The sequence below is a fragment of the Propithecus coquereli genome, unplaced genomic scaffold (assembly GCF_000956105.1).
Source record: "Propithecus coquereli isolate 6110/MARCELLA unplaced genomic scaffold, Pcoq_1.0 Scaffold171, whole genome shotgun sequence".
NCBI classification, from domain to species: Eukaryota; Metazoa; Chordata; class Mammalia; order Primates; family Indriidae; genus Propithecus; species Propithecus coquereli.
In genome coordinates, this window is record NW_012141747.1 from 3,812,494 (window position 1) to 3,832,475 (window position 19,982).

At 37.7% G+C, this 19,982-nt stretch overlaps 1 protein-coding gene across 1 annotated transcript in view; it reads left to right on the plus strand.

Annotated features, from left to right (window-relative positions):
• The window catches only part of AFF3 (AF4/FMR2 family, member 3), a 506,791-nt gene that overhangs the window by 348,855 nt on the left and 137,954 nt on the right, over positions 1-19,982 (plus strand). The window contains exon 9 of the mRNA XM_012641885.1: positions 5,016-5,067. Coding sequence (XP_012497339.1) covers positions 5,016-5,067 — 52 coding nt within the window. The remainder of the gene's footprint in view (positions 1-5,015; positions 5,068-19,982) is intronic.

A 19,982-nucleotide genomic window follows, 5' to 3' on the forward strand; every position in this document is an offset into this window, starting at 1 on the left:
TCTCGCTCTTGCTCAGGCTGGTTTCGAACTCCTGAGCTCAGACAATCCGCCCGCCTCGGCCTCCCAGAGAGCTAGGAGTGGTAAAACTATATACTTTCAGAAGACAATATAGAACATCTTTCTGATGTTTTTCTTAAATAAAACACAAAAAATATCAAATAAAGAAAAATATACATAAATTAAAGTACATTAAAATTAAGAACTTATATTAATAGTTATCCAGAGATACCAGAAAAAATAAAAAAGCTAACACTGGAAAAAGTTATGAGATATATATGTGTATGTATATGTATGATTTATATTGAGATGATAAAATGCTTCTATGAATAAGAAGTGTTTTTTTAAGAAATGTCACAGAAGAGCAAATACAAAATATTTCTACCTCATTAGTACTCAGAGAAATGCAAACACCGCAATGAAATTTCACTCTACATTATTAAATTAGAAAAAATTTTAAAAGTTTGACCATAACAAGTATTAGTGTGGATGCAGATCAGGGGGAGGGCTCATACACCAGCAGAGAGAGTGTTAATTTGGATACTGGTTTAGGATTCCCTGGTAAAGTTGGACATACGTAAGCCCTAAGGCCCAGAACTCCTAATGTGTACAGGAGGAAGGGTGTTCATGAATGTTTGCCATTGCGTTGTTCACAATGGAACACTCTAAATGCCCATCAGGAGTAGAACAAATAAGAAACTCATGGTATATTTATGCAGTGAGATACTGCACAGCAGTGAGGACGAACAAACCAAAGCTACGCGCATCGTGATGGCTGAGTTTAAAAATCTTAACACTGGGTGACAGAAGTGAACCTCAGAAGAATACCTACAGTACGATTCCATTAAAGTTTAAAAACAAGAACTACCAAAGAATAGTTTATTTATTAATGCATACGTGGATGGTAAAAAACCATCCAGAAAAGAGAATGATTAACACAAAATTCCCCATTCCTAATAGCTGGTGGCGAGAGCTGAAAGAGGATGCAAGCAGGGGAGACACTCAGGGACATTCTGGGTTATTTTTTGGCAGTGTTTCATTCCTGGCCTAGAAGGAGTTTTCACAGTGAATTCACTTTAAGTTTTAAAACTGTCTATATGCATTTTCATATAAATACATATCTTTATGTACACTAAAAGCATGCCCTGTTTAACAATTTTTTAGGAAAAGCACAGCCTTTACTTGAGACAAACTAAGCTATGGCAGGATGGAATATAAGAATGAGAATCCATTTGACATAAATGCCAGGAACATTTGCACTTACTTCTCTTTAGTGACGTTTTCTTCTGTACACATCCACTCAGACTACTTTGTTCTTTAGTGACTAACATTGATATTGTTGCAATAGTGTACATTTTCATTATTTGTTTATAATTTTTCTAACTGACCTATAAGTCCAAAAAGTAAATTATTAATTAATTAATATTAATGAAGATGACTTAATAATTACAAAATATAAATGTTTTAAATTTCGGCAATGTGAAAGGACAGGTATAACTGTACAGAGGTGTGTGTGTCTGTGTGTGAGGGGGTATAGGTGGGAGGAAGGGTAAATGGATGCGTTTCCTCACTTCACGTAGCGTAAAAGGAAAGATGCTGTCAGAAGTCGATTAATCAACAAATAGAAGATTTAGATATATTCAAAGTTACAAAGACCCACCAGCGGCATTGAAAGCAACAACAGAACTAATAAAAATTGTAAGGGAAGGGGAAGTGGTAGTATAAGTCTGTTAAAGACCTTGTCTCTTTCATATGAGAAATCATTAGGCACTGTCTCAAGTTGATACATCTAGAAAGAAAAACCTGAGTATTAAATATATTACCTAGAGTAATGATTGAAGGACTAACTGAATTAAAAACAAAAGCAGGCAAAGTCATTTCCTTTTCTCTTCAAGTTTTTTTTTTACCAAGAACATGGATTACTTTTAATATGATTACATAGAGAAATTGCAGTATGGCAAAACTTTCCTCTGCAGCAGAATTCAGTGATGCAGGTTTGTTTTGATTCCCTTAAAAAAAAAAAAAAAAAAAGATTTTTTTAGTCCATATCCTAATGTTTTTGCCTCTAGCAGTGCAGTCCATTTAAGGGTTTAAAGGACATGAATTACATATTTTATCTTTATACTTACCAGACAGAGTATCCAACATATAAGTCTTCAGTACATTTATTGAATTAAAAAGGTAACTATTGTAATTTTTTTAAAGTGGCCTGTTGACGCCAACAGCTGTTTGGTACCTCATGCTGTATATTCCATCTCAGTGGTGAGAGGACCTTAAATCTCTTTTCCCATTCCAGAAGGGGATTCTGCCTTAGTGACAGATCATCAGAACAGAGGCATATACTGAGCACCCAGTGTATGTTAGGCACTGCGGAAGGCACAGACAGAAGAATATGGAATGTCAAATTGAACGTACATGTATAGCACACATTACATGCACATATATTTACATATATACATATAGCTTTGCACATACACACACATATATAAACTTCTTCCTGCGGCTTATTTTTTTCCCTTTTCCTCTCTGTGATTGTATTTCCACGTGCAAAAACACCACACTGCACCCCAGCCAGTCTCTTATGTCCAGTTTATTAATGGTCAATGCAGGTCCCCTCCCAGAGAGACTAGAGTGGTATCTATCACGAATGCAGCTGACATAAGCAGGATGACCCCAAACAGTCCCCTTGAGGGGCTACAGGGAGACATCTCCTAAGCACCCAACTATAAAAAATATCCCTTCCTGAGAATTTTCCTGCTCACATTCATCATTCTCCCTGGGGTCCTGATAAAGTGACTGTGATTCCCAATGGCTTATACACTTAAACATTTCAAGTTAACTTCAGACATTGCATCACCTAAAATTTTAAGATGTTGGGGGGAATTTTGTGTTTTATTCTTTCTGAAGGACAATAATAGTTTAAATCCCTGTCTTAATCCTGAGCTTACTTTCCCCCAGAAAGGTTAATTCATTATCAGCACTGAAGTTGCTGAGCAGGCTCAATCTCAGACTGTTCGCCAGTGTCCTGCCTGGCCCCACTGTATCCTTCCTGTTTGCCAGACATGAATCTGTTTTCCCTGTTGCCACAACATAAATGCTGCTAAGAGCAGAGATAATCGGCCGCAGCTTTATCCCCGTGCCGAAGCCAGCCCATGACCCAGGCTGCATTATTGGTCAAGGTAAAACATATTTATTCAAACATCCAAACGAAGTCTTCGTTTGTATTTTCGATTTCCTGTTTTCTGACATAAATCGTTTGGAAATGGTGACTGTTGCCTGCTGCTGCGGGGCCTCCTGTTTTCCATGCTTGATTATGATGGACCTGGTGACTCCCAAAGGCTGTAGAATGGGGAAGGTAACCAGTGTCACCAAATTAAAGGAGAAAAAAGGGGATCAATATATTTGAGAAAAATTAAACCCCTACTTAGTTTTTTCTTACGTAATGCAGGTGTTATAACTCTCTATTTTGAGATTATGGCAGGAATTGTAGTTGCTCAGTGGAAAAATGATTCTGGAAAGTACTAAATTATTTTCCAGTGGCGAAGCCAGTTGACCGGGCCTTCCAGGTCTCCTAAACGAGTACACCACAGACCTGGCCTGCAAGACAAAATATCATGTAAAAGAGTGAGCAAGTGTATTAATTGGCTGCCTTGGCCTTTGTTTCACAGGGTCTCATATGTACTGGGCCCTTTCTAAGCAGTGTTTGTTATTAAGGCAGTTCAAATAGATTTTGTGGCTTTTTTTGTTTTTCCCCTAATCTGATTGGTTTTTTGACAAAGTAGCTGTCTCCTGTGGTGGTTCTGGCAGTGTGCAGACACAGCACAGAGTTGTGTCTGAGATAGACGCATGAACTGTAAATAACTGTGTCTTCTTCTCACAACTGTTTATTCTTACAAGAAAAAGAGATGAAAATATGAAGTCAGCTTTTGCGTTTAGTTGGGGCAGTAACTTTGGGATGTGTTCATTGTGTGATTGAGGGAGTCATTCTTGAGACTAGGTGACCACAAGCTAATGTTGACAGCTGACAAAAGCGGGTTGGTACAGTAGTAAGCCAAGGGGTTCCAGAGACGTCCAGGCCTGACTCGAAAGAGCACATTAAAGCAGATTGCCACCATCAGGCCCATTTCTCGCAGCTCACAACCTTCTCTGGGGTTTATTAGTGCTGTACACCATCAGCAGCCACAGCTAACTCACTCTCAGTCGTGAATGACCCTTCTCCTTCCATCCCCAAGCCTCAAGGAAACACAGAGAAGCTCCTTACGAAATGAGGATGCATGGTGCAAACCACCGATTGGCTAGAGGATTAGGAATTACATTATGCCTATTGCGAGAGGAATTTGCCTTTTAAAACTGCAAAAAGTGAACTGGTTCCAGGCTCCCCTAACTAAAACTTGTTAAATCCTCAGTGACCACAGCCCACAGCAACATTTCTTTAACTAGCCTTTCAGGTGTTCAGGAAGGATTTCTGGTTTACATCTTAACTCTGCTTTAACTTGGGGGCCCCCAAAACTGCTGCCAGGGCACTCCATGGGGTATAATTTGGGGGGGATCTTGTGACCTATGGTGCACCCTCAGCGTTTTGTGAAATTCTCCCCTCCAAGTTCTGATTCAGCCTGGCCTGGTTTGGCTTGTGTTAGCAGAAGGGATCAAAGTTCAAAGTGCCTTGGATATAGAATGCTAATGGGTTTATTTCCTTACATTTTCTGTGAAGTGAAGTAGAAGGAAACACGTTCCATCTGTAAGATATTCATCTTCTGGCAAGGTCTCCACTCCAAGCCTCTGGTTGTTTGCAAATAGCTCCTTAGTACCTACTCACAGATCTGTGCCTGGGCAATTGCATTGCAAAGAAGAAATTATTTTGCAAATCCGGTTCTCAGATAATAAAAGATACTTTAAAAGCCTCCTGCTACACATTTTGAAAGATTGTTAATAGGAGCATGGAAATATATTTAATCTCTCTTAAATCTTAGAAACTGTAAGATTCACATGTCGGTATTTTTTTCTGCTTCCTTTTTAAGAGAAAGGTGATGCGGAGCCAGAGAGTCCAGACAATGGCACATCGAATACATCGTAAGTCTCTTTCGTGTTTCTATCAGAGGTGACTGTTCTTTAATATGTCTTATAAAATGAGATAGTGCAAGTATCTTGTAATAGTAATAATAATAGTGGAAGGAAGCCCATGGTTCTCTTTTCTCATGATAATGTCTTTTTAAATGCTTTGAGTGCAGATGCATTTTGAGGGGTTTTTTTTGTGCTGTAGCATAGTAAGAGGAATCTTGAAAAATGCAAATGCTTGTCTTTATAGTAGAAATGTAATGAGATTTAAGGATGTATACAGGAGGGGAGAAAGGAGGTAAGCCCTTTAGAATTTGGTTGGAGACTTTCAGCACTGTCTTAAGAATTGCAGAACTTTTTGCACTTACTAGGAGATACTCTGTCCCACACACCTGTGAATACAAGGTCATTCCATCTGCAACCTCACCTCTGAATTATGTGAAAAATACAATTATAGATATCTCTGGAATCTCAAGAGTATGTTGATTGTTTTTGAATTAACAAAAGCAGTTTTTAAAAGACACGGAAAAGCTCTTTACAAAATGTGTATTTCTCACACTGTTTTGTCTTTTTCCTCTCAATATTCTCAAATAAGTTTTTAATGATTAATTTGATGCCAGATGAGATACCAGCATTTAAATATAATAATTTATGAGCTGACAAATGACTTTATTTTAGCTCCATGGGAATCAGTAACAGGTTTGCTCCTTTAAAAGCTTTATTTTTATCACATCTGAGGAGTGAGATGTGTCTTCTTATTATAAGACAGGGTTTGTGAATTTATCTGTATGTGGATAGTACTCTTATTACTAAGCACTTTTGAAGTGCTATTGATTAGAAATCACAGTTTGTGGTATAATAATGAATATCTTACTTTGTCCAAGATCTGTTTCTCAGTCTAGAAAAATCCTTTGGCTGAACAGGATAGCTATATATTTCATAAGAGATATAATTATATGTTTGTCTATCTTAAGATACTACCCTAAAAATTATATAATGAATTATATAATTCATATATGTGTAATGAATATGACTGGTCTTAAATGGTTAAAATATTACTAATTTTTAATTTTTTGTGTGTGCTGCAAAATATAATGGGGAAAGGGTTTTAATGCCATCTGGAGGCATTATAGAGAACTGAAAGGGTAGAATCATTGAAAAATTCTGTTCTTTTGAGTAACCTTTGAGACTACATAAGAATTTATGCAACTAGCATGTAAGGAGTAAGTCGTATTTTTTATAGATTATTTAATAAAACTGTTAATTATTGTAGAAATAACAATTTTTCAAATTCTCAACAACAAAAATTATTTTAAAAACTAAGGGAAAAAACAAAATATATTGGGAAGTTGCTAGCATCCTGCATTTAATTTTACATATTTTAAAATCACATTCAGTAGGCATCAGTTTTGTTAAGGCAATTTGATGTGCCATTAAAGTTCCGCTTTCCTTATGTATTTCTAAAAAGTCCATTTCCTAAAAGAATTGATTTCCATTACTCAGTGCCTTATTTCTTGTAACATGAATAAAAATAAATAAGCTGTCTGAGGAATTACCTTTAAACCCTCTGGAGATGTAAGAATAGTGGAAGCTCGGAGCACCACCCCACCTTCCTGCCTCTCTGAGCAAAGCAGTTCCTTTGTCATCTGCCTCCCATCCTGCCTCTTAAACTAGAAATAATAGATTGCAGGCGTCTCTCTTAGAAGTGGGGCATTCTGAACTTGAAACCTCTCAGAAACCTCTAACAGTGGTTCTGTTATAATCAGGCATGAGGTGCTGCATGTCGTGAATAGAGAGTGAGACACCGGATGCCTTAGATTTGTGTAGCATTTTACATTCTTATGTGCAGTACCTCATTTGAGCTTTTTTAGGTAGGTAGGGCACGGACAACATCCCCATGTTACAGATAAGGAATCCGAGGATCGGAAAGGTCATTCAACGTCAGTGACAAATTAAGACATAAGCCTTCTAATTTTTGTCCATTTTCCATACCAAGGGGTGTGGGTCTCAAGAGACAAAGGAAAGCCATGAGTCAGAATCAAGTAGGAAAACTGGGATTGGATTATTTTTAAGTGGTAAATGTACTTTAGTAGGGCTTCCATGACAAAGTACCACAAACTAGCTAGTGTAAGCAACAGAAATTTATTTTCTCACAAGTCTGGAGGCTGGAGGTCCCCGATCAAGGTGTTGGTTGGGTTGGTTCGTTCTGAGGGATGTGAGGGAAGGATGGGTCCCAGGCCTCCCTCCTTGGCTTGTAGATGGTCATCTTCTCCCTGTGTGTCTTCACCCCACCTTGTCTCTGTGCATATTTGTCTCGGTGTTCCTTTTTATAAGGACAGCAGCCATATTGTATTAGGCCCCACCCTAATGACCTCATTTTAACTTGATTACCTCTGTAAAGACCCTGTCTCCAAATACAGTCACCTTCTGAGGTGTTGGAGGTTAGGACTTCAACATATGAATTTAGGGGAGAAACAGTTTGGCCCATAACATTAAGGATCAGAGGCTATCAGAATGATTTAGAAGCCAGGTAAACAGAACCAGGGATATACAGATTTCAGAAAACGGAACAAGGAGAGAGAGCCAAAGTAAAATAGATGAAAAATTATGGGCTCCATGGGAGCTAAAGAAGTGAAGCAGAGCAAAGAAAACTGGAGATAGCAAACACAGGCACTGGGAAAGGGACCTCTTTCATAGTCATGACACGGTGGGACAGACCTGGCTTCAGCAATGCCTATACATCCCTCTGTCTGTATAACTCTATGACCTTGAGTTGTTTAAAGCCATTATATGGACTTAAATTGTAGTATAAAGTTGGGAGTCTCCAGACAGAACTTATTTCCTAAAGAAGCATCATTCCTTCCTGAACTCTTTACAAACAGGAGATTAATTATGATTGGTTTTAGACAGTCATTGACTGATAGGAAGGAGTAGTCTGGACAATACCTGAGGATCCCTTCAGGGTGTATTATTTAATGATCCTGTGAGTATTCAGGAAGATGAAAGAAAGAATTTAATCTTTACACGTACACACATATGAAAACATAAATTAAAATATCTGTGACAGAGTTCCAATTATGTTCATGTTAATGATGGAAGAGCTTATATTGGGCTAACTCTCCTGCAGATAGCTATTATATACTCTGTACAAAATATTTCAAAAAAAGCTATTTGTATTCTAACCACAAGAAGGCAGAGAATGTAGGAAATTCAATCCTTGAAAGAAGGGCATGGACTGGGTGAGAACTACGTTTATACAGCTTCTCCCCTGAGGACACACCCAGTCCACGAAGAACAACTAGGACTCAACGAGAAAGCCACAAGTGTAATGCCCTGAGGTGGCAAAAGATAAAGTTCTGGGCTGCCAGAGTGGCTGGGAATTAAGGAAATAAATCCCAGAAAGGAGGGAGCCATAGAGAAGAGAGCCCCTGGTTCTATATATAAATTCCCATCAATCGTTGAATAACAACTAAACGGTATATCTGCGGGGAAGATGCCAATGAGCCCAGTGGAAAACAATAGCTAGAAAGATGAAAAGGCTGAACAGAGATTTCAACTGTTGCCTACTGCGTACAGGTAACTGCCTGTAGAGTTTGGAGTTTGAATCCCACCCACGTTAGAGGGGCTTGGTAAACACCTAGGTTTTCTGTTGAAATCTCAGAGGGGCTATGCTGTCAAAGTAAAGGAGTCACACTAAAACGAAGGGCAAAACCAACACAGATCCTCCCTAACAAAGTGTAACACAAAGCATCCATCCACAAGTTGAAGCTAAATCAGCTAAAAATTTAATTGCCTGATAGAACAAAAAAATCAATACCGTTTAAAGGAAGAAAACAGAGTCTATAATTTCTATAAAATATCATTCACAATGTTCATATCTAATTAAAAATTAAGGGATATGTGAATAGGAAAATGTGATCCACAGTCAAAAGAAAATGTAGCCACAATAATAGACCCTAAGGTGACCTAGATATTGAAATTTTCAGACAAGATTTTTAAAGCTGCTATTATAATATGTCCAAGGATATAAAATAAAACATGGTCCAAAAATCAGCTCACGCTGGTTAACAGATTTAAACCTAAGGAGTGAAACTATTAGAATTTTAGAGGAAGATGTTGGAAATACTCTTCTAGACATTGGCCTAGGCAAAGAATTTATGAAGAAGACCCCAAAAGCAATCACAGCAACAACCAAAATAAATAAATGGGACCTGATCAAATTAAAAAGCTTCTGCACAGCCAAAGAAACTGTCACAAGAGCAAACAGACAACCTACAGAATGGGAGAAAATTTTTGCATGCTACAAATCCGATAAAGGGCTGATAACCAGAATCTACTTAGAACTCGGGAAAATCAACAAGAAAAAATCAAACGACCCTATCAAAAAGTGGGCAAAGGACATGAACAGAAACTTTTCAAAAGAAGACAGAATAATGGCCAAAAAATCTATGAAAAAATGCTTAACATCTCTAATCAACAGGGAAATGCAAATTAAAACCACAATGAGATATCACTTATCTCCATTGAGACTGGCCTTTATCAAAAAGTCCCAAAACAATAAATGTTGACGTGGATGCAGAGAGATAGGAACACTCATGCACTGTTGGTGGGACTGCAAACTAGTGCAATCTCTGTGAAAAGCAATATGGAGATACCTTAAAGAGATACAAGTAGAAGTACCATTCAATCCAGCAATCCCATTACTGGGCATCTACCCAAAAGAGCAAATGATACTGTATAAGAAAGACACCTGCACCCGAATGTTTATAGCAGCACAATTCACAATTGCAAAGATGTGGAAACAACCCAAGTGTCCATCAATACATGAGTGGATTAATAAAATGTGGTATATGTATACCATGGAGTACTATTCAGCTTTCAGAAACAATGGTGATATAGCACCTCTTGTATACTCCTGGATAGAGCTGAAACGCATTCTACTAAGTGAGGTATCCCAAGAATGGAAAGACAAGCACCACATGTACTCACCATCAAATTGGTATTAACTGATCAACACATAATTGCACATATAAGAATAACATCTATTGGATGTTGGGGAGGGGAGAGGAGGGAGGAGGGGACGGGTATATGCATACACAAAGAGTGCAATGCGCACCACCCAAAGAATGGACATATTTGAAACTCAGACTTGGTGGGGGGGAGGGCAACATACGTAACCTAAACATCTATACCCCCATAATATGCTGAAATAAAAAAATAAAAAACATGGTCATCATGACTGAAAAGAAGGGAAATCTCTGCTGAGAAATGGAAACTATTAAGAAGTATGAAAATTCTGGAACTGAAAAGTACAATATTTGAAATGAAAAATTCACTGGATGGTATTAAAGGAAGAGTGGAAATAACAAAATAAAGGAGCAGTAAACTTAGATCAGTAAGAATTATTCAACATGAAGGACAGAGAGAATAATGATTAAAAAGCAATGAACAACGTCTTGGCGAATTGTGGGATAAGATTAAGCAGTCTAATATACATTCATTAGAGTACCAGAGGAGAGGAGAAAGAAAATAACCACCACCCCCCAAAAATTTGAAGAAATAATAGCTGAAAACTTCCCAAACTGGGTAAAAACACTAACTTATAGATCCAAGAGGCTCAGCAAACCCTAAGCAGGATAAATACAAATAAAACCATACCTTTGGGACATTGTGGAAAACTAAAGATAAAGAAAAATCTTAAAGACAGCCAGAAAAAAATGACATATTATATACAGGGGAACAAGGATACAATTAACTAAAGAATTCTCATCATAAACACAGAGGCTATAATACAATGCAAAAACATCTTTTAAGTGCTAAAAGACCAAAAGAGAAAAATAAAGAACTGTCAAGCCAGAATTCCAAATGAGGAAAAATATCCTTCAAAACTGACTGTAAAATAAAGACATTTTTGGATATACAAGATCTGAGAGAATTCATGTAGGCCTTCACAACAATAAATTGACAAAGAAAATGTTTCAGGCTGAAGGGTAATAAGATCAGATGGAAGCTCAGACCTACAAGAAGAAAATATTTACAGGAAATAATAAATATATGGATAAATGTGAAAAATTGCTAAAGTAAGTAATAAAAGATTGTTTTGTGGAACTTGTGACGTATGCAGATGTAAAATATACAAGAAAAATAGCACAAGGGATAAGGGAGGGCAGATGGAATTACACAGCTGCAAGATTTTTACTTTTATGTGAAGTGGTACAGTATTAAATCTAAGCATATTGGTGATAAGATAAGGGTACATAGTGTAATGCCCAGAGGAACCACTAAAAACAAATACCAAAAAGCAGTATAACTGAAAAGTCATCGGAGGAATTATTATAAAATAAAATATCAAAAAACATTAGATTAACACAAAAGATGGCAGGAAAGAAAGAACAGAGATGCAAAACAGAAGGTATCAATAGAAAACAAATAGAAAAACAGTAAACCTGAACCTAGCCATATTAATAATTGCATTAAATATAAATGGACTGTCATAGTCTGTTTAGTGTTGTTATCACAGAATGCCTGAGACTGGGTAGTTTATAAAGAAAAGAGGTTTATTTAGCTCTGGTTCTTCAGGCTATCCCAGAAGCATGGTGCCAGCATCTGCTCAGCTTCTGATAAGGGCTTCTGTGCTGCATCAGAACATGGCAGTGAAGGTCAAAAGGGGAGCAGGCATGTTGGAAGAGGGAAACCTGAGTGACATCTTAGATTTGTAACAGTCCACTGTAACAGGAAGTAATCCATCCCCTCTAGACCTAACCCATTCTCACAGGAGGGAGAGCTCACTCACCCTCCAGGGAGGGCATTAATCTATTCATGAAAGGTCCACCCCCGTGAACCAAACACCTCCCACTAGGCCCCACCTCCTGCTACCACCATGTCAGGGATCAAATTTCAACATGAGATTGGGCGGGAACAAACAAACCATATCCGAACCATAGCATGGACTGAAAATTACTATTGAAAGGAAAATATTACCAGACTGGCTATAAAATCAAGACCACCTATTGTCTAAAAGATACACTCTTTAAATATAACAACACAAATAGGTCGAGGCCAGAAGATGGATGGAAAAGATAAACTGTGTAAAAAAGCATAAGAAAGCTGGTGTGTCTGTATTAATGCTACCAAATAGACTTCAAGAGATATTACAAGAGATAAAAAGGGACATTTTATAATGCTAAAAAGATCAGTTAATGAGGAAGACATAATAATCATAAATATGTACATATTTACTAACAGACCTTCAAAATATATGAAACAAAAACTGATAAGACTATAGTTATAATTAGAGATTTTAACACCTCTTTCTTCAGCAATTAGTAGAAAAATTAAAATGTTAGGAAGTATATAAAATATTTAAACTTCATCAGCCACTTTGACCTCATTGACATTTATAGAACACTATACCCAACAAGTGCAAAATACAGAATCTTTCAAATGCAGATGAAGTATTCACAAAGGTAAACTTTTTTGTGAACAATATAAAAGGAGTGTCAGTAAATTTTGTAGAATGAAAATTTTACAGAGTATGTTCTATGATTATAATATAATTGCATTGAAAGTCAATAGCAATAAAATATCTAGAAAATCCCTAGTATTGGAAATTAAATAACACTTCTAAATAGTCTTTGAGTTAAAAAATAAATCACAAGTAATTAGGAAGTAATTTTGACTGAATGAAAATGAAAGTATAATTTATGAAAATTTGTAGGATTCACTGAAACGATAATCACCACAAAAGGAAATTTATGGCTTTACATGCTTATATTGAAAAGTACAAAGTTTAACATTAGTAAATGATATATCTACTTTAAGAAGCTAGAAAAAGAAGAATAAATTAAACTCAAGATAATTAGGAGGAAGTACACAATAAACATAGGAACAGAAATTAACAAAAGAGAAAATAAAATCAAAATTTGGTTCTTTTAAAAGATTAATAAAATTAACAAAACACTGGCAAGACTCACTGATCAAGGAAAAAAACACAAATTACCAACCTCAACAATGAACGATGGGACATCATCATATATGCTATAGGTATTTAAACAATAATAAGTGGATGTTATAAACTACTTTCTGCCAATTAATTTGACAACTCAGAGGAAATAGTCAATTTCCTTGAAAAATGGAATTTATCATAATTACCACAAAATGAATAGAAAAATCTGAATGACCCTATTGCTATTAAATTGAATTCGTAATCAGATCTCTTCCACAAAGAGAATTCCTTCAGGGCCAGATAATTTCACTGGTAAATTCTAACAAAACTTTAAATAACAAATGTTTATATCAATGGAGCACCAACGAGTGAACTAACAGTCTTGCACAAACCCAGAAAACAGAGGAAGGAAAGCTACCCAATTCATTGTATAAGGCCAGTGTAATCCTGATACCAAAGCCTGACATAAACCTTGTAAGAAAAGAAAATTATAATCCAGTATCCCATGTTTGCATAAACACTGATGTAATAGTTCTTAACAAAATATTAGCATATCTAATCTAGTGATATGTGAAAAGGATGTAATTCATTATGACTAAGTAGGATTTATCACATGGTTGGTTTAACATTAGAAAATCAATTAATGTAATCCCCCATACTAATAGAATGAAGGAGAAAAACCATATGGTCATCTAAGTAGATGCAGAGAAAGCATTTGGCAAAATGCACCACCCATTCATTGATTTTAAAAGAAAAAAAAATAGGAAATTTACTTAATGCACCACCCATTCTTGATTTTAAAAGAAAAAAAATAGAAAGAAATTTACTTAATGTAAGAATGGGCTTCTACCAAAAAAAAAAAAAAAACCTGCCAACATCATATTCAATGTTGAAACTCCACACACTTTCCTCCTGAGATCAGGAATGTAGCAATGATGTCTGCTCTTATCACCACTATTCAACATTCTATTGGAGGTTCTAGTTAGCGCAATAAAGCAAGGAAAGGAAATAAGAGACATAAAGATTGAAAAGACTCATTGTTTACAGAGGAAGTCTTAAGAACCTAAGGACAACTACTAAACAACTAGTAGAATCAGTAAGTAAATTATAAAGGTCAGTATCTAAAAATCTATTGTGTTCCTATTTATTAACAATGAGTAATTGGAAAATGATATTTAAAAAGCAATTCCATTTATAGTGACATAAAAAAACATAAAATACTTAATAAATTTAGCAAAAGACATATGAGACCTGTACAAATGAAAACTATTAATACAAAATGTTGATGAGAGAAATGTAAGAAATTTTAGAGAGATGTTCATTAATTGGAAGACTTGATAGTGTTAATAACTCAGTTTTTTTCATGCTGATCTATAGATTCAACACAATCTTGATCAAAAGGTCAGCAGGACATTTTTGTAGAAAATGGTCTTACGGGTTGATTCTAAAATTTTTATAGAAAAGCAAAGGACCTACGTAGCCAAAACAAGGAAAAAGGATGGAGGCCATACATTACCTGATTTCAATACTTACTATAAAACTAAAGTAATTTAGGATAGTGTGGCATTGATATAAGTACAGACAAATAAATCAATGGAACAAGAGTCGAGATATAGACCCACGCACATATGGTCAATTGATTTTCCTCGAAGGCACCAAAGCCGTTCAGTGAGGAAAGCCAAGTTTTTTCAACAAATGGTGCCAGAACAATCACTGGGGGGAAAATGAATCTCACACCACATGCAGTTGAGATGGATCATCAATATAAAAGCGAAAACAACAGAGTTTCTAGAGAAAAACATAGGACAATATCTTAACAACCTGGGAATAGGCAACAGTTTCTTAAGAGGCCACAAAACCATGCAACATAAAGTTCTAATGACTTGGACTTCATCAAGATTAAAAATATCTCATGAAAATGAAAAGGCAAGCCACAACCTAGGGGAATATATTTGCAATGCATATACCTGACACGTAATTTGGATTGACTTGATGGAAGGTTCTATATTTTAATTTGAGCTATGTAACAAGGATGTATATATTTATCAAAACTCACTGAATTTTGCAATTAAGATCTGTGCATTTCACTGTATATAAATTTTACCTCAACTGAAAATAAGAAATAAAAAATAGAAAAAGGATAAAAATATTTATGTGACAGCATTTCTACCTAATGATAATAACAGTTAACCTGTTTTGAGCACTTACCTTGGCAAGGTACAACTCTTGGCACTTGACATGTTTTATCCCCTGTGGCCCTTACAATAATCCAGTCATACTCCCATTTTACAAGGCAGAAGAGACTAACTAGTGTCCCTACATTTAGATAGCTTAGAGTGGCAAAGCGAGGATCTGAACCCAAGATTCAGATCCTGGAAGCCAAGTTCTTAACCACTGTCTCATTCTGCTGCTATCGCAGAGCTCTTGTGTGGTTCCTCAGCAGACAGTAACTATCCCAGGAAGACCGAATGATCAAGGTAATACCTGAAGAGGAGGATAGGCCAACTAAATTGTCATCTGTAATAGAAAAATTCTGGGAATAAGCAAATGAAGATTTCCAAAATTCTGTGAAGGCCACAATTTGGCACGATCACGGTGCTTGCTTAATCCAGATTTGCCCACCACTGAAAAATCCACTCTGAGTCAAAGGACAATCATAGGCTTATAGAAAAATCCCAAGGGCATGCCCTTCTACATTTGTAGATGGCCCTCAATAGAACAAATTAACTCTAGCCTTAAAGAATAAATGGAGATTTAAAATGATCTTTATAAATTTAAGAAATAGGATTAAACACAAAGTGTTAAACTCCTAGGAGAAAAAAATGAAACGAGGTAGAAGGAAAATGGTCTGTCCATGTGTTTATATTATGCAGTAATGGAAATTATTACAATCTCAGATAGAATTAGGGTGACCCATGAAATATTCCTTCTTCAAAAGTTAATACCATAGTTGGAATTAATATATAGAAAGTGCCCATTACCTAGAAGGCATTCATTGATTTCATTGTTACTGGTATTATAACAGTATTTATGACTTGTCAAAGGTAGAAAACAACCTTGAATCCACAGTTGGTACTGATCAGAGTCTTATTAGAATCTTAATCTCTTCTTTTAAAAAAAAAGTGAAAAACTTAGAGTTAAGAATGGTAAAAACAAAAATTATTAGAAAGTTTTGAAAGGTCTTCTAATGAAGCTGGGTCTGTGGAGAAGAAAGACTGAGCGGTCAGTCTACCCCAGAGATGTCAACCAGAGGAAGCCCTCCTCCAACCCTTGAGAGGACAGGGCCCTTGGCAAGGAGTGCACGGCTTTGCCTCCCTCCAGAGTGAAGGGTGCATGGCCTAAAGGAGGCTAAAGGATTTCTCTCCACCACTGACTTCTATTTTGAACATCTTGAAAGACATGGAAATCACTGACTGGTGGCACAGAGCAGGTCTAGGTGATGCCCAAAGATCTTTTCCAGATGTATAATGTGCAACTCTGAGAGTCATTTATAAAGATGAAAGGTACAACCTGTCCATATCAATGAAAAGGATTCATTAAAAATTCCTCATTTAGCTCATTGTACCACTGTCATAGAAAATGTTAAATGTAGAGAAAAAAATACAGAGGAACAATTGTGTGCTGGACATGTATAGAAATCTATCGTTTATGCATGTGCGTTTAATAAAAAGGTTACACAAACCGATCACATAATAGGGTCTGGAAGTTGAGAGATCAAAGTCAATTTGAGAATTGTTACCAAAAGATATTATTTTTTTTTTCCAGAGAAACTTAAAACCTTCCTGATATTTATTTTGGCTACAATGATATGTGTCAAAAATGATGAACTGTGGCTGATCTTTTAGTCTATGAGGTGTCTGTCCCCAGAGACCTCCTTTCTGTATCTGTTTAAGTGATTTGCCAGGATCCTGTCGGCTAAGAAAATGAGAAACCAAACATTCAGCCTTTGCCTAGAGAAAGTTGGCCAGATCCTGTTTCTCCAGCTATTAGACACAAAGAGTAAAAAATGAACTAGGAAGGGCCCCTTAGGGTTTCTTAGACCCTCTCATGCAGATGCACAAACCAGACTGCAGGCCTACAGAGGGGCGTGGCTCACCCAGTGGGTAAGGAGGCTTTGACCAATCTTTGGGTACCAAGGAGTTGGCTTCAGGCTGGGCAGCCTTGCTTCTGCAGGAGAAGAGATGGTGAGGAAGGAGATTAGGCGTTGCTGTCGTATTCATTGTACTCTCAGATTAAAACACTAAAACACAAGAGTGTCAGCTGGAAATGATGCCATCACAAAACAAGACTGCAAACCTGTGTTCTTACATTAGACTGAAAGTTCTGTAGTCCTGGAGGTCATAAAAGAGAGTTTTCCAGCAAAATTAGGGGGTCTGCTCCCCTGTCCCCTTTGTGGTTGCCCAGAGGCGCACACTTTCTCTTTCCTCTCTGCCTGGGTTTTTTCCAAACATACCTCTCCTCAGGGGTTATCTAGGTTAGGGTTCCTCAAATTTTTTTTTTGGTAATTTAATTTTTTAAAATTTTAATTGTGGCAAAATACGCATAACAAAATTTACCATCTTAGCCATTTTTAAGAGTACAGTTCAGTGGCGTGACGCACACTCACATATTGTGCTACCATCACCACCATCCATCTCCAGAATTTCTTCATCTTCCCAAACTCAAACTCTGCATCCATTAAACATCAACTCCCCACTCCCCACTCCTCCCAGTTTCTGGTAACCACCATTCCTTTCTGTCTCTTTAAATTTGACTCTTCTGGGTTCCTCATATAAGCAGTATCGTAGAGTATTTGTCCTTTTGTGTCTGGCTTATTTCACATAGTGTAATGTCTTCAAGGTTCATCCATGTTGTAGCACATGTCAGAATTTCCTTCTCTTTTAAGGCTGGGTAATATTCCATTGTATGGATAGACCACATTTTGTTTATCCATCGGTGAAGGACTCTTGGGTTGCTTCTGCCTTTTGGCTATTATGAATAATGCTGCTATGAACATGAGTATGTGAATATTTCTTTGAGTACCTGCTTCCAATTCTTTCGGGTATGTACCCACCCGAAACTTTTGGAATGTAACCCAGTCAGAAGTACATTTTATATCACATCCTGTGAGAATATGTGTACTGAAGCAAAAATGTTGCAGACATTACCTGCCATCACTCTGACATTTTCTGTTCTTCGTATTTTTATAACAAATGCAGGTCACAACCACACAAACTCACTTTTATCAGCCACTGTTCACAAAACACAATATACGTTACTGACCAACTAATGAGATGCTTTATGCTGAAGGAATGAGGAAGCAGAAGGAGATAATGTGTCCTGGGCCCCGCCGTATTTCTAGCCCAGGCATAGTCACTTTGTATAAATCATCTTTTCAGTCCCCCCGATCATTTGGAAAGGTGAGTTCTTCTTCCCTCGTTTTACAGATGAGGAATGAGGAAACTAAGGCTGAAAGAGCTTGTCCAAAAATTTGCAACCGGTGAGTCGGTTCTTACCCAGGCCCTGTCTCTCTGCCAGGACGTGACTAGTTGATACGGCGCCCTGCCCCTCAGAGAACCCGTAACATTCCGCAGGACCTAGGAAAGCTTTAACTCAGAGGACTGACAACTCAGAAAATTTTAGGCCCTGTTCACAAGCTCAAGAAGTAGGTATTTGGGGTATATGTCCTGGGAGAAGGAAGTGTGCAGTGACCCCTACGTAGACCACATGAGCAACTGCTTACTTCACTTCTGAGGAAGGCGGACAGTCTCTAGAAGTGAGTTTGGCACGTTTGCAGTGAGCTCCTCCAGTCCACAGAGACATTAATTAATAAACTTTAGCTGCTCTGTATTCACCGTGGCCTGAGCAGATGGCAACATTTCTCTGAGTCGTCAGGCTGTGGAAGAGTGTGGCTCACATTACCATATTTATTGACTGCAGTGAGTAATCAATAAATATTGCCTGACATTAACAGACTGGTTATGCTTCCTCCCAGTATTATCTTTCATAAAGTTTACTCATGCTCGTGTATTGAAGCCTTTCCCAGCGTTTAGAACATAGTACTTATTCAGTAAGAAAGTATTGGTATGACTAAATGAAGGCATAAAAACACAAAAAGATGGTTGGAATACATTCACTGCATTTTGTGCATCTTCTTTCAGAAATACCATTAGCCGGATTTATTCTTTCTCTTCTTCGGATTCTAATTAAGATGTAAACCTCCAAAATGCAGCTTGTATGTATGCAAACTGAGTCTCCATGCCCCCCACCCCCAGAGCGCAGTATCTCTGCACCTGCGTGCCTCTAATGCCCAGCCCTTCTCAGCCTGGGACCGTAATGATACTTCCCATGCATTAAATGTGTATTTCCTACCAGGCATTCTACTGGACACATTGTCTTATTTAATCCCCACAATGCGATGAGATGTATTACTACATTATTGCATCTCATATTACAGAAGAGAAAAAAGAAGACTCAGAAAAGTGAGTTGGCTCGTGGAGGGTTCACAGCTGGCAGCAGCAGAGCCAAGATTCCAGCCGGGTTTGGCACGCTTCAGGGCCGCTTGGCGGCACCACATCAGGTCTGTGGCCTGGTGCAGAGGGCACATGAGGTGGAAGAGATGTTAAGGAAGAAATCGCATTTCTGAGCAAAGGGCTGGTATTTCCCTACAAGCCCTTGATGTCTGCCCTCCGCGCCTATTGCCAAGAGATCTGCGTCCCACAGAGCTGGTGAGGAGGCTGGGGAGAGGGGGCTGAGGAAGCCTGGCTCCAGACGATGACTGAGCATGATATTTCTGTGCAGTGACGGGGGTCTTGGAAATCGCAGAGGCCGCAGTCTGGAATTCATCTGGCAATCCAGTAGCTGGCAGAAGTCGAGTGACAGCTTCCCAGCCTCGGCCCACCTGCTCACCTCAGAGGGCCTTCTGCTGTTGGCAGGGTGTATTTTAGTAAAGCTGCGCTCACGTGGGCCCACCAAAGCATGTAAGATACATTAGCCTCTGCCTCTG